The 15,625-nt window shown below is 43.4% G+C and overlaps 1 protein-coding gene and 1 pseudogene across 1 annotated transcript; one reads left to right on the top strand and one right to left on the bottom strand.

Annotated features, from left to right (window-relative positions):
• Nucleotides 1-831: 831 nt before the first annotated feature.
• LOC126235276 (N-alpha-acetyltransferase 50-like) lies at nucleotides 832-1,615 on the bottom strand (annotated as a pseudogene).
• A 5,612-nt stretch (nucleotides 1,616-7,227) lies between these two features.
• On the top strand, nucleotides 7,228-15,135 carry LOC126234572 (uncharacterized). Its single transcript, XM_049943276.1, has 3 exons — nucleotides 7,228-7,252; nucleotides 9,389-9,494; nucleotides 14,383-15,135. Exons 2-3 carry the CDS (start codon nucleotides 9,426-9,428, stop codon nucleotides 14,659-14,661), a joined length of 348 nt encoding a protein of 115 aa, XP_049799233.1. The 5' UTR covers nucleotides 7,228-7,252; nucleotides 9,389-9,425; the 3' UTR covers nucleotides 14,662-15,135.
• The last annotated feature ends 490 nt before the right edge of the window (nucleotides 15,136-15,625 follow it).

Here is a 15,625-nt window from a genome sequence, read left to right as displayed (position 1 = left end):
TCTTCTACGAGAATGTTATTACATTAGATGGCCCGGATGTTGTTATAGTCGTATCATTTGTAATGTTCAGAAAAAGAACCCTAGAAAATAACACTATCAGACAGAGTAAGGGAAAAAATGAAGTGATTGTATGGCACTATTGGCGTTGGCACTGGGGTTGTTTGGCCGCTTGGTGCAAGTCCTTTTATATGAAGCCACTTCGGGGACTTGCATGTCGATGAAGATGAAAGGACGTGATTAGAACAACACAAACAACCAGTGCTCGGACGAAAAAAGAAGATCTTCGACCAGATCGGAAATCGAATCTGGAAGCCCCTGATGTAGAGGCAGCAATGCCAGTCACTAGGCCACTTTTTCTACAAGTTTTTACTTGGTAATTTATTAAAATAAAGGCCATGAATTTTGTTATCTGTGTATGTTATAACAGAAAACCTTGACACATTAGAAGAGGAGGCCGCGCGGGATTAGCCTAGCGGTCTCAGGCACTGCAGTCATGGACTGTGCGGTTGGTTCCGGCGGAGGTTCGAGTACTCCCTCGAGCATGGGTGTGTGTGTTCGTACTTAGGATAATTTAGGTTAAGTAGTGTGTAAGCTTAGGGACTGATTACCTTAGCAGTTAAGTCCCATAAGATTTCACACACACTTCTTAGGAGAGGAGGGAACAACACAATCGTATCGTCACGCCTACGCTAGAAAACTGGAAACAAGCTGGAACCATATCATCATTATCACAAATGTCCAAGTTTCTGACTAAAGCCCACTAACAAAAAAAAATTATAATTCCTTATCGCAACATTTTGCACCCATTTGAAACCAAGAATTTTCTGTATTTTACGGACAAAATCCTGTTGTGATTGTCTCAAAATGAGTTACATCATTTGTCTTCTCGTGACTGAGCTTGACGTTCTTTTCTGAAACATGAGCACCAGCAGGTTCTGTTCGTTTATAATAAAGCTCTTTTGTTTCAACAATCTCAAAGTTAAATCTCTTATAGAACTCGAGGGCACATTCATTGGTTACTTGTACATGCAAGAAAATGCTGTCAAAACTTCCGCCCTTTTCAGCTTACTTCAGTACATGTTCCGCCATTTTTGTACCAGTTTTTAACTGGTGACAGTGGGAAAGGCAACCCAGTGTCATAATATATAGACGGCGACATTTCTCTGCTGTATCAGTCCGCAGCTAGTGTTCTCGCAGTCGCGTTCTCGTTTCCCGAGCACGGGGTTTGGGTTGGATTACCGGCGGGGTCAGAGATTTTCCCTTGCCTCGAGATGCTGGGTGTTTGTGCTGTCCTCATCATTTCATCATCATCCATGAAAGTGGCAAGACTGGACTGAGCAAAGCTTGGGAACTTGTACGGGTGCTGATAACCGCGCAGTTGAGCGGCCCACAAACCAAACATCACCATCATCACCCCACGCTGTATCAATTATGCAGCACACTGCATCCACAACTGTGTCATTGTAACATGCCAATTTCGCTAGTTCTCATGCTTCCAAGACATCCTAACAGAACTTATCGATACATGACACTGGAAAGACAGCTTGCTTAAGCGCTTTACCTGCTTTATATAGTGTAACGTGACGTAACTGAGCTCTGTTTTGTACGGTGTCATTCTCAGTTTCCAGGTTTGGTTCCAACAGCAGCGGAAATATTTCTTGTGATTGAAATGAACTGTTTGGTCACAGAGAAATCGAACACTTTAGATGGGAATTACACCACAGTCACAGATCTCCGAAGTATACACGTTGCCGAATATGAAAATTATATAAACCATGTTGAATGGCTCTAATGAATCCTGTCTTGGAGGACGTATGGAACAGAACAGCGAAAAGCGGTGAAAATGTCAAAGAAATGAAATATGCGTAGTCTAACAGTGACCTCACTTATGTACCGAGAAACGTAACTCTTGGGCGAAGATTATTTGATGAAGAGGTGTGAAATGGACGTATGGAAATAAAGCTTCTTCAAAATCAAAGGACAAAATATCCATATGTGAGTTGGAACAAGTCAGAATGCATTTTCCGTAGTTACTACAATTACTTTCACAAATATTATCTGCTACCTTTACTTTCAGTACGATCGTGCATGTCACTGCCATGTACAATTTCACCGTCAACGTTATTATAAATATCGCAATACGGCGATTCCACAATCTGTGCGTCCCCTTGCGTACTCCACGTATCCGGAGGAACAGTGTAAATGTAGACCTGCTCACAGTACATTATCTGTTTTCAGTGGGCGGTAGCTGCGGTGCCCCTCTGAAATCTCGTCATTTCTAATATCTAGTTTACCAGAGGCCTGTTTATATCAACGCTACCGTAAATGTTCGGTGTGTGTAGTTCCACCTTAATACTTCATGTTAAGAAGTCCAGGTTGCGTTGAAAATAATCACGAACATGTACCTTTTTTATATAATTCTTCAGACAACACTTTTCCTACATCAGTTCGAACAAATTCGAGTAGATTAATGATTCTTTAGTATTAACAACTAAAATTCATTTATGTCAATTTCCGAAATGGCAGCTAACCAAAATGGTTTTAATTTACAAAGACCCCCATGCTAACTGATCGACTTAATTCTCAACGTCTCTCGTAAAAGAGCGTACGTTGCATTCCAGAACGGTATTAACATCAGTAATTCACAGAACAATGCTGCGAGTGTAAGAACATTGAGCGCACCCGCAAGCGTTCCTCTGACTGTTAATGAGAAGGAAATTAATGGTTCTTTATACAAAATGATGCGCGAGGCAAAGTTCATTTAACATTTAAAATCACAAATAAAAGCGACTGACCTCGCTCGGCGTGTCAAAGTTGACTGACCGAGTGTAATGATATACTTGACCAAGTGTAACGATACACTTGCAGCTGCACTGCATATTTATGTTCATCACTTCGAGCAATTACAAGTTCCCGTTGCCATAGGTAACCCACACAATGTTTTGTAAGGGCCAGTTTTACATTACAGTGGAATCACTTACAGGTAACTTTACTTTCCAAAATTCGTTACCAGATCAGCTTAAAAAATTCATTTCAGATTTCATAGCTTCGCGGGGTATCCGCCTGGTCTATGGTGTCCTGTCTCCAACCCCCCCCCCCCCCCCCCCCCGCCACCGTCGGAGGTTCAAAATAGATTAAATAGTGTGTAAGCTTAGGGACCGATGACCTCAGTAGTTTGGTCCTACCATTTTGTAAGCAGATAGTTTTATTCATTTTGTCGCGGTGTAGCGTCACATTCACGTACGTATTATTCAGTATCTAGAACTTTCATCAGTCAGATTATGTACGAAAACTCATAGGGCATTTTTAGACAAACATTTTTGTTGATTCGCTCTTTCAAAATTCAATTAGTAATTTACGCAGCATTTTCATTCTGTTGTCTTTGTGTGTTGGAACCGCAGTCGAGTATTGAGACCCACTGCACTGCATAACAGAATTCCAAAGAACAGCTTGTTTGATATGCAGTTACGATTTGGTAAAGTTAATTAAAAATACAGTTTCAGAGAGTTTTGGCGACTCATTTTATCAGATAGCGTTTCCGTGATTACACCACTTGCATTGTTCAGCACTACAACACAAATACAGGGTGACAACTATTGAACTATAGGAAATTAAGTCGTCATATCTTCTGAACGGTTTCCGTTAGAACGTTCAAATGGCTCTGAGCACTATGGGACTTAACACCTGGGGTCATCAGTCCCCTAGAACTTAGAACTACTTAAACCTAACTAACCTAAGGACATCGCACAAATCCATCCCCGAGGCAGGATTCGAACCTGCGAACGTAGCGGTCGCGCGGTTACGGTCTGAAGCGCCTAGAACTTCTCGGTCACCGAGGACGGCTAGAACGTTCAAATTGCACGTTGGCCGCAGGGCATGGTGGGAATTAGTAAGCACATTTATGCGACGAAGCCCACTTTCATTTGGATTAGTTCGCCACTAATCAAAATTGGCGCATTTGGGGGACTTAGAATCTACATTTCGCGATCGAGAAGTGTCTCCACCCTCAGTGGGTGACTGTGTGATGTGCAATGTCCAGTTACGGAATAATCGGTTCGATGTTCCTTGATGGCACGATACGTGAACGTTTTGAAAGATGATTTCATCCCCATTATCCAAAGTGACTCTGATTTCGATAAGATGTGTTCATGTAAGACGGAGCTCGACCCCATCGAAGCGCTGGCCGAAGTGGCCGAGCGGTTCTAGGAGCTACAGTCTGGAACCGCACGACCGCTACGGTCGCAGGTCGAATCCTGCCTCGGGAATGGATGTGTATGATGTCCTTAGGTTAGTCCGCAACTCGTGGTCGTGCAGTAGCGTTCTCGCTTCCCACGCCCGGGTTCCCGGGTTCGATTCCCGGCGGGGTCAGGGATTTTCTCTGCCTCGTGATGACTGGGTGTTGTGTGCTGTCCTTAGCTTAGTTAGGTTTAAGTAGTTCTAAGTTCTAGGGGACTGATGACCATAGATGTTCAGTCCCATAGTGCTCAGAGCCATGTCCTTAGGTTAGGTAGGTTTAAGTAGTTCTAAGTTCTAGGGGAGTGATGACCTCAGAAGTTAAGTCCCACAGTGCTCAGAGCCATTTGAACCATTTTTGAGCCCATCGAAGCAGGAGAGTGTTTTATGTCCTGGAGGAATGCTTTGGGGACCGCATTCTGGCTCTGGGGTACCCAGAGGCTACTGGCTTGGGCCTCGATTGGCCGCCATATTATGCGGATCTGAACACGTGTGACTGCTTTTTGTAGAGCTATATTAAAATCATTGCTGACCTAAAAACAGCGATTCAGGAGTTATCGACAGTATCGATGTTCCGACACTTCAGTGGATTATGCAGAATTTCGCTATTCGTCTGCGCCACGTCATCACCAATGATGGCAGGCATATTGAACATGTCATAACCTAAATCCGAATATCTGTAGTGACGTTTACATGTTGAAAAAAAGTGTGTGCACGCCGTAGTTTGTAGGTAATTTACGTTTTTCTTCGTATAGTCCAACATTCGTCACCCACTACTCGAGTTATAAGGAGTAGAATGTCACTTTACTCCAGTTTCAGTTCACAATATTAAACAGACAAAAGTTACTGACTCTCGCCCCGCCCTGCAGTCACTGGTGAAAGCTTCTTCCAATCATGCAAACGTCATTGCCAACCAGTCATTAATATTCACGGCGATAAACACAGGAAAAAAATGGTTCAAATGGCTCTGAGCACTTTGGGACTTAACATCTGTGGTCATCAGTCCCCTGGAACTGAGAACTAATTTAAATTACTAACCTAAGGACATCACACACATCCATGCCCGAGACAGGATTCGAACCTGCGACCGTAGCGGTCGTGCGGTTCCAGACTGAAGCGCCTAGAACCGCTCGGCCACACCGTCCGGCAAACACAGGAAATAATTCCCTTTAATTTGCGTATGTCTGACAGTGCGCCACATTCTACAGCCAGATCCCAGAAGAAGGCATCAGTAAGAGGGCAGAAACGCTGCATCCAGCGATACTGGAAAGTATGACGCGGAGCGATAAGCGAAGAATTTTTAATTTCAGAGGACTAAGCTACTATTCGTGGCTAGGACGGAACTCGGTAGAAGTGCAGGACCTGCCGCTCACGTTGAACCTGTTTACAGCATGGTATCGGAGAAAGATAGGAGGTAGACTACGAATCAGTTTTCCTGACCGTTGTTTACTAAAGACATTTTATTGCGCTACACCAGTGATCAGTTAGTAGCAGTTCCGTGCCACAGTACTTTAGCTGCTGTATATTTTAGCACTGGATTTTACATAGTGATTAAGTATTATGGAGCTTGTGCTTTTGTGTGAAAGTGTGGGAAAGACTGAGTGGAAATGGAGCGGAGTGGTTGAGATTTATATTTCATATTTTTACCTTGTGAAACGCAATGTTACAGATTTTAGTCATGTGATGATCTCGATATTGGGACCCCTATACTTACAATCAACCAACCACAAACGTCGTCCAGTAAATCTCAAGCAGTAGAACGAGACTGTTTGCAGCAAATTTATATGCTTAAAATATATATATTCATTCAGTGGAGGTAACTTTGGAAGTAGGGTCCACTTCATTCAGCCCACAATTGTGTGCATTCATTCTACCGTGGAAAGCATTTCAGCCTGATGCTTTCCGCGACGCTGCAGTCCGCTGTTTCTTTTCGGACTGCAAGACTGTCTGTGTAAAACTGCTCATCAGCTACGACTGAGTAGATAGACTCCGCTGCCACGAACGAGTTGAACAAGTTGCTTAGTGATGCGTATAGGACATTTTTTTCAGGCATAGTACAACAATTAGTTATTCATGGACTACACATACTGCTTTAGGGATACACAGTGATTATGTTTTCTTATTATACATTTCAGCCTCATATCGTGTAAGTAAGTAACATTACTGCTTCATCGGAAGATCTGAATTCGTTATATAGTACCTGGGACTTTGATAAGGCCGGCCCCGGTGGCCGGGCGGCTCTAGGCGCTTCAGTCCGGAATCGCGCGACTGTTACGGTCGCAGGTTCGAATCCTGCCTCGGGCTTGGATGTGTGTTCTGTTCTTAGGTTAGTTAGGTTTAAGTAGTTCTAAGTTCTAGGGGACTGATGATCAGAGAAATTAAGTCCCATAGTACTCGGAGCCATTTGTTTTTGTTTTTGTTTGGTAAGTTACATAAAACATATGCAGATCATCTGATGATGACTTGGTTCTAAGTCGAAAGCTTCAATGATACCATTTGTGTGACATACTTTTGACATGTGTCATTGGAAAAATGTCAAAATAAATCCAGTTAGTGTAATTAACACATCTCTCACATCTAAATTCGTTCATTCTCTAGACTGAACTGTACTTCGTGATAAAGAAGTCCACCTCTCTCACAAAGCTGTGTTTGTTCTAATTGTGTTCTGCACACGACAATCAGATGATAGGTAATGTCAATGTCCTGGCGATGCATGTAATACTTCTCTAATTTCTAGAAATCGCGCCGTCCCAAGTTCCTCAACGTTCGTTTCGTTGGTATGTGGGACCAAATTTCTTAACGAACGTCCGTCTCGAGAACCAGAGTATCGCCTGCCGCCCGGCTGCTGACGCAGCGTTCCGAGAGGTTTCGACTGTCGTGACGTCACACAGTAAACACCAAGGAGTGTGACGTGCCCGCGGAGGGGATGCACCTACGGCCAGGCCACAGCCGTTAAATAGCGGGCCAGCGGCTGCAGTCTGCACTGTACCACAGGCACACCGGACACGCACTGTGCGAGGTAAGTGCTCGTTCTGCGCAGACAGATCGTGTAACACTAGAAACGAACGCGCAGATGTTCGCCTAGATCGCCACTGCGAAGTAAACCTCATGCAAAATCTAGCCAATAGGTATGCATGACGTTGTAAGACTATGCCCTTGTCACCCAGCGGAGGTCTAGACAATTGTTTATTCTTTCTCTCATTGTGTAAGCAGATTGTACCGAAAATATCTGGTAAAGATCTGCTAACGATTTTCTCCAGCTGAGAATAATTTCTTTAATAGTAAAAGAAGTACTATAATTTTTCGGTGAGTAGGAAGCTAATGGGTACGCATGACCTTGTAACACTGTGCTCTTGTCACTCAGCGGAGGTCTAGACAATTGTTTACTCTTCCTGTCGTTGTATAAACAAACTGTAACTGAGGTCTAGACAATTGTTTACTCTTTCTCTCATTGTGTAAACAGAATGTACCGAAAATATCTGGAAAACTGACAAATATCTGCTAACGATATTCTCCAGTTGAGAATTACTTTTTTAATAGTAAAAGATGTGCTACAATTTTTCGGTGAGTATGAAGAAGAGACGAAAAAGATTATACTGAACATTGGGGTACAAGAAACCTCTTCCTGACAGCTTGTGTTCATAAAACATTCACTACAATGTGCCTTTGGCTTGTGAAAGGTGAAAGGATGTCAGTGAGCGAGCGTAAGTTGTCCTTTAGATGAAAATGAGGAATGGCTGTTAAACGAAACTGATGGGCTATCTGGAAAAGATATTAATGACCTAATAAGAAATAGCAGCCAAGAAGGAAACAGTATGGATAATATATGATATCCCTGTGAAAATTGGAACAGAATTACCTAGGACAAAGTGCGGTATGGGGTATCAATAGTGTAATGTTAATTAAATCGACAGTTAATGTAGGATGACAATAACTGTTAGAGAAACCGTCTCAAGTTGCGTAGCAAGTTTTAATTATTTATTGATGACTAGTTTAGGATGACTTGTCTATTATCAAATCATCCAGGTACTTACGTCTTGCCTAACAACCAGACGCAGATGATTTGGTAATGGACAAGCAGCCCACAACTAGTCATCAATAAACAAAACTTATTACGCAACTTGAGACGCATCATCTAACAGTTATTGTTATCACAAAAAAGTTGCAGACTTGTTTCAACCCCAGCAGGCTACACACGTCAAGAGGAGCAGGAGAAATCCTTAGTAAGGTCTGATTTGACAAATGTTAAGGAGTCCAAGACTAGATGGCCTGGGAGAGGCAGTGACTTGTAACTGATCTGAGAGTAACCAGATACAACAACCACAAAGGTTCGTTTACCTGCGAACTGTCACCGAGAAAAACACACACACACACACACACACACACAACGCATAAGCTAACGCACAGGTCTTGAAATAACATTCAGGTGTAAGATATGAAAACTTGTCGAAAGATCTTCCCCGAAATGTTTGCAAATTTATTTTTGAGTAAGTTGAAGAACCCTAACAAAAGCTGAATGTACTGCGTCGACTGATCTGTTGCAGATATCTGAGATATGGTGACTGAATTTCCCGAAGAAAGTACTCCTATTTTACAAAGAAACTGATTCATGTCAATGTATCTTTCTAGAATATAAATTTTATTATAGATGAATTACATGTACGTATAACTTTCTGAAATGTTAGAAACAAAATCAGGGTGGTTTATATAACTTTAAAAGACTTAAGACACAATTCTTAGTTTTATCACTTTGCGTTGCAAATTTGTCATCTATTTTAAACAGATACTTCAATCATAACGAAATATTTAATTAATACCATCTTGTGCTTTTTAACGTATCTCTGTGCCATTAGAAATTCCGGATTTTCTATTTTTGTAATATTTATTCTGAAAATCATTGCCATTGGGGATGGATACCTTTCCTTAGCGCCCAAAGCCATAAAAGAAATGTAGCTGCTCAGGGAGGTACCTAAACTCAGCTTTATTGTGGGCCGTGTAACTGATTTTCAAGGTACTGATCGATGTGATGGGAACAACGCGTACGATCAATTATTTAACATTAACCTCATTAATGATCGCGTCAGCTCACCTGTAGTGCTCTCTACAAACATTATGAAGCTGTATGGTTGTAAATGCTGTCTTTCCTCTGTTCCAGACTGACAGCTGGACCAGTCGCAGCCCAACTAAACACAATGAGGGCGTTTCCTGCTTTCTTCCTTCTCAGCGTCATCGCCCTTAGCTGCGCCGCTCCAGTTGAAGAGGTGCGTATCAGTCGGAATGTGTCAGTTCCCCAGTGTGGCCACTACGGACGCAATAGTCATTCATTGTTTCGCGCACATGACTGCGTGGACGAGATTAATAAATCTCTTTGGTATAGGTAACAAATAGGTATAATCTTATGCAGGGAAGTGAGAAATGGCGATGCACAGTTTATTGCCGGTTTCTGGAGTGATGACAACACCCCCAGGGTTAAATGCTGGGTTTTTTAGCAGTTTCTTCTGGGGTAAGGAGCTGAAACACTTGGATCTTATATGTATCTTACATATATGTATTGTATCTGGCAGCCGTCATCGAGCTTTATAGAAAAAATAGGCAATGACTCAGATTTTGACCCATCATTTTCCTCTATAGTAATCCACAAAAAAATAGTATTATACTTTATGCTCCACACAACCAGTGTAAACATGTTTGTCCCAAGACGATTTATCCCTCTTACTTACGAAGGTTGTCTTATTTTGGCAAGTGCTGCCAAAAGGTTAAAGCTATGGCGGACATGTGGGCTATGCTCCCAAGAGTGCAATTTAGGCTAAAGAGATATGACTCTGAATAGCAGCTACTACTTTGTTAGGTGAGAGAAATCATTTCCTTACAATACCCAGCAATCAAAAGGAGCTTTTTATGTTAATAGGTGCCAAATTTACTATTCCTGGTTGGTTCTACGACGTTTTTTCTGATAATAGTTGTCCAAGGACTTCCGTTTCAGGCTGTTCATTGTAGTGCCTCTTCATTTGCTACTTCGTTTCCCGTCTTATTTTCTAAAAGTTTTCTATAGCATTGCATTTCAAATATTTCCTATTTTGTCACCTTCTGAGGCCTGGATTCGTCTTCCACCCAATGTTGTGCTCTATCTACGTAGTGTAAATAACCTTACCTTCCCCCTATGTTTTTTAAATATTATTTAAGCTATTTAGTTGCAAACATTTTTTAAAGTAGATTTCGATCAATAGGCCTGTGTAGTGAGGTGATCCTCAAGGATATAGAAGATGTCATAAAGCAAGAATACATATTTACAAAACAAGAGATACGTTTATGTTCATTGCATAGATCCTCATGAAGGAAATCTGGAACATATTTTTATTTAGTAGATATGTATGTACACTGAAGTGCATAAGATAATTCTTAGACTGTTTTAGCTGTGATTCATCAAACAAGTTGCAGTTCACAACACATATTTACATTGATTACTTGCAATCAATATTTTCAGAAGTCAGATTTCATGTAATTTAGTAGCATTATACGTGATTTACCTACTGACAACTTTGTCAATGAAACAGGAGTTAGACACGAGTAAAGCTTTCATAGGCCGCCCGGCCAGCCACGTGGTCTAACGCGCTGCTTCCCGAGCGGGAAGGCGTGCCGGTCCCCGGCACGAACCCGCCCGGCGGATTAATGTTGAGGTCCGGTGTGCCGACCAGTCTGTGGATGGGTTTTAAGGCGGTTTTCCATCTGCGTCGGCGAATGCGGGCTGGTTCCCCTTATTCTGCCTCAGTTACGTCGTTTCCAGGCCCCCCGTACAATACACAATCCTTGCATACTTCTTTTTGAACTGTACTTTATTATTAGCTAAATCTTTAATGTGCGTTGCTTAATATCGAACTCATTTCTGGACGAAAGTAAGCGTCAGTCTAGTTCTGATACCTTCCTGGACTCCTTCATCTTCTGTAATCGTCTTTCCTACATAGCAATCTTTTTTCTGTTTCTTCCGATATTTCCTCTTTATCACTTTTGACGCTAAACATGTTGTTAGTCTCCTCTTTACAATTCTTCGGGAAGTTTCTGGCTTTTTTATTTATTTTGAATGTGAATTCAGTACTCATCCCCATACAACGCTTTCCTGAGTGTTCCCTAGTTTCAGCCATGAGGGTTATGACGTTTACGAGCTATGCAGTGCTACATGTTATGCGTACACTTTTATTCTTAGCTCAATATCTTTCTTCTCTCCGTTCATTACATCTCAGAGTTACGAACCATACGCCAGCCGCTAAGAGTAGCATCCTAACCTTGCAGTTTTTTCATCAGGGAATTGTCTTTCTTATGTGTCACTCTTCTTACGTTACGTTTTTGTACGTGTTGTGTCTACAGCTACACCTACATTTACATACATACAGCGCAAGGCACAGTATGGTGCATGACGTAGGGCACCTTGTACGACTCCACTACAAGTCATATCGTTTCCTGTTCAGCTCGCAAATAGAGCGAGGGGAAAATGGCTGCCTATATGCTTCCAATTTCTCTTATCTTCGTAGCTCTTATGCCAAATATATGTTGGCGACCGTAGAATCAGTTTGCAGTCAGATTCAAATACCGGTTCTCTAAATTTTCGCCCTAGTGTTTCGCAAAAAGAACGTTGTCTTCCCTGCATTCATTGCCATTTCAGTTCACGAAGCATCTTAGTAACACTCGGGTGTTTGTCGTACCTGCCAGTAACGGATCTACCCGCACACTTCTCTACTGCTTCGAAGTTTTCCTTTAATGCGACATGGTGGGAGGCCCAAACACTCGAACAGGATTTAGGAAAGGGTCGCAGTAGTCTTCTTTTTTCGGTATTCTTTACAGATGAAGCAGAATTTCCTATAATTCTCTCAATAAACCGATGTCGACTATTCGCCTTCCCTACTGCCATCCTTACGTTGTTGTTCCATGTCGTGTTGTTTTACAACATTATGCCTAAATATTTAATAGACGTGACTACCAGCAGACTGCTAATGCCGTATCCGATCATTACAAGATTGTTTCTCCTACTCAGCTGCAGTAACGTGTAGAGCACCCTGCCATTCATCGCACCATCTAGAAATGTTTCCTAAGTCATCGTGAGTCCTGTCACAGTCATTCACCGACGAAATCTTCCCGTACACCACACCGTCATCAGGAAGCAACTGCTCATCCAGCTGTCAGATAAGTAAAGTGGCACGAGTGGCTGAAGGGCAGATTCAACAATTGGAAAGGTTTTCCGTATACAACGCGCCCGCAGGCACCGTTCCTTCACGTAATATGAGAACTGTGTGCGTAAGTGCATCTGTTAAGTGCAGATCGCTGGAATGGGAGTGCGTGGTGTTGTCACGTTCGTGTTGAAGGTGATCAGGGAGAGGAGTGGGTAAAACCCTGTACCGGCACACAGCCTGCTGCCCTCGAATACCAACAAGGAGGCCGCCGAGCTTACCGTCCCCGCACTTCATGAGACACTGCGGGGAAGTGTGGAATTTAATCCAGTACTTTTGCCCAAAGACTTGTCGTTAGAAACCTTATGCCACTACCTATCTTCCCCTTGCCCGGTCAAATACCGGGAATGAAAATTTCATCTATCACCAGGATTCGAACCGGCTTATGCAAGAGTCGAACGCCACCGCACAGGCGTGCGTTAGCGACTACTCTGGGGGCGAGTAGCCCGTCAGATCATTTATGTACACTGACAAAACAAATCGGAAAATCAAAAAATAATTAATGTAGAGTAATGAAATTTCGGGAATACATTTGTCTAGGTAACAGTTTTAGCGATTAATATTGTAACATCACAGGTTAATGTAAGTGCGAGCTATGCCATTGGAAATATGAAATGTTGGTACATTAATGACAGGTGCAGCTGCCAGAATGTTGAGTGGAAGCATTCAAACGTGCATGCATTCTATTGTACATGCACTGCATGTCAGTTAATTGGATGGAGTTGTATACCTGTTGCACTTGGTCGGTCAACACAAATGCTGTGTGTGGGTGACGCTGGAGTTGCCGTCCGATGATGTCCCGAATGTGGTCTATTGAAGACAGGACTGGCGATCGTGGAGGCCAAAGCAACAAGTCGATAATCTGTTGAGCATGTTGGGTTCCAACAGACGTATGTGGGCGAGCGTTATGTTGTTGGAAAGCATAACGTGGAATGCTGTTCACGACTGGCAGCAAAACAGGTCGAATCACCAAACTGATGTACAGTTTTGGAGTCAGGGTCCGTAGGATAACCACGAGATTGCTTCTGCTATCATACGAACTCGCACCCCGGACCATAACTCAAGATGTGTGTAACAGGCAGGCAGATTGGTTGCAGGCTGTCATCTGGTCTCTTCCTAACCAACACCAAGGCAGAACCAGCTATCATCAGAAAATAGAACAGACCTCCACCCTGGCCTCCAGTGAACTCTCGCTTGACACGGTAAACCACCGTCTGTGGAATGCGCGCTTGAGGGCGTCTGGCTCGGAGCTGTCCTTGAAGTAACCGGTATGTAACAGTTCACTGTGTCAATGTGGTGCCAACTACTTCTCAGATTGCTGCTGCAGACGCAGTACGATGGCCACAGCCTTACGCCGAACACGATGGTCGTCACTCTCGTTGGTGCCACGTGACCGTCCGAGTCCGGCCTTCTTACAACGCTGTATTCTCACGAACACCGCGGCCAGCAATCACGTACAGTGGCTACATTCCTGTCAAGTCTTTCTGCAGTCCAGCTTCCAGCGTCTCGTAAACCTATTTCACGACCTCGTTCAAACACCGTGAGGTGATGGCGTCTTTGACGCCTTAAAGGCATTCTTGACTGACGTCAAGTCACTACAGTCAATCTCAATCAGGACTGTTTCACTGTGTATTTAAGGCAACCCTGATTTGCTTCTTCATAGCGGTGCTACTAGCACCACCTCGCGACTGGCGCGAAATTGAAACAGGTGTCATCTTTCCCGTGTAGAAACACGCCTGTCAACTTTCATGTAGGCTATGTCGCACAGCTTCTTCTTGGTGTTGCGATTTTGTTTTCCGTCAGTGTCTGTAGAAAATAAGAGCAGTATCATTACACTATCCTTGGGACACACTTGACGATTTCCGTGTCTCTGATCCGCACAGACACCAGAAGCATTTAGATGGCTTCTTAATTGTCTTCATTATTCTAGGACTCCGTGGTGAGGGAGCGGCGCTTCGTGTCGAGGGTGGAGAACCCGCCGAAGCGGCAGGAGAGCCACGTGTCGGGCAGCGTGGACGGCGGCATCAGCCGCGACCGCCGCATCGGCACCATGGTGCACGGCCGGGCGGACGGCGTCTGGACCAGCAAGGACGGCAACACCAGGGTGGGCGCCGGCGTCAGCTACGGCCGCGTGCACGACGGGCCGGCCGCCGGGCCCGCCTCCAAGGGCGGCTACATCAACGTCCAGCACAGCTTCCCGGGCAAGTGAGCGGATAAGGCAGCAGCTGCACAGTGTGCCACACACTGCCGGACTCTCGAGCTGTTAAAAGTTCTGATTAATTAATTTAAGAAGATCCGTTGCAGTTGTACTGATTATTCATTCAAACCACAAGCGGTTTCAGGTGTTAAAGCTCCATATTCAGGTGAATAAAACCATTGTATTTGGGAATACGTAATATGCCGTCGGGCGAGTCACTGCATCGACTTGCCCCACCGCATGTTATTCGTTTCCAAATACAATCATTGTATGGACCAGAAGATGGGATCTTCACATCTCGAAACCAGTCATCGTTTGAATAAATAATTGGTACAACTGAAGCGAATCTCTTTAAATTAACGAATCATGTCCCTTAGCCGCGGATTTCCTGCAAGCCAAATCTTATTTTAAAATTCTATTTATTATTTACGGCTCGACAACTGCATCCGGTTCATTTCTCTTACACTGTTGTTGAGTAGTGGTTATATGTAAATACACTTGTAAATAAATATTTCTTTTTGATAAATAAATTAATAAAACAGATAGTGTCCATGGATTTTATTTCCACCTTAACTTTGCTTTTGTCTGAACAACACAGCGTGGGGACCCACGGAGCTGTGATCTCTACACAGGGGGGCAGACTCAGAGTGTGGCAGTGTGATCTGTTGAGATGCCCGTGGACGTAAGTGATATAGTGTTGGGTGTAAATACATTTAATTTCAGGCTTCATACAACACAAATAGCTTCTCCGTGGTGTTGACCGAAGAGGATAGAGCAATGCACCTGGTTGGGACTTGATCAGCAGCGTCTACGTTGCATGTCAGAACACGTGTACTTCCAATAATTATGTTACCCAGTAAGGTCTTTCTCAGGAAATCTCACAGTGTCTGAAACTGGTTGTGAGTGGTAGCAGCTACCCTGGCTGCATGAAGACAAATGCAGATATTACCATAATCTCTGTCTTCTGTCCTGTCTC

Source organism: Schistocerca nitens, chromosome 2 (assembly GCF_023898315.1).
Source record: "Schistocerca nitens isolate TAMUIC-IGC-003100 chromosome 2, iqSchNite1.1, whole genome shotgun sequence".
In the NCBI taxonomy this organism is placed as follows: Eukaryota; Metazoa; Arthropoda; class Insecta; order Orthoptera; family Acrididae; genus Schistocerca; species Schistocerca nitens.
This window is presented reverse-complemented; position numbering and strand designations above follow the sequence as displayed.

Coding starts and splice junctions, on each gene's coding strand:
- LOC126234572 (XM_049943276.1), top strand. CDS start 9,426: ATGAGGGCGTTTCCTGCTTTCTTCCTTCTCAGCGTCATCGCCCTTAGC. Junction 9,495..14,382: donor GCGCCGCTCCAGTTGAAGAG/GTGCGTATCAGT, acceptor TCATTATTCTAG/GACTCCGTGGTGAGGGAGCG.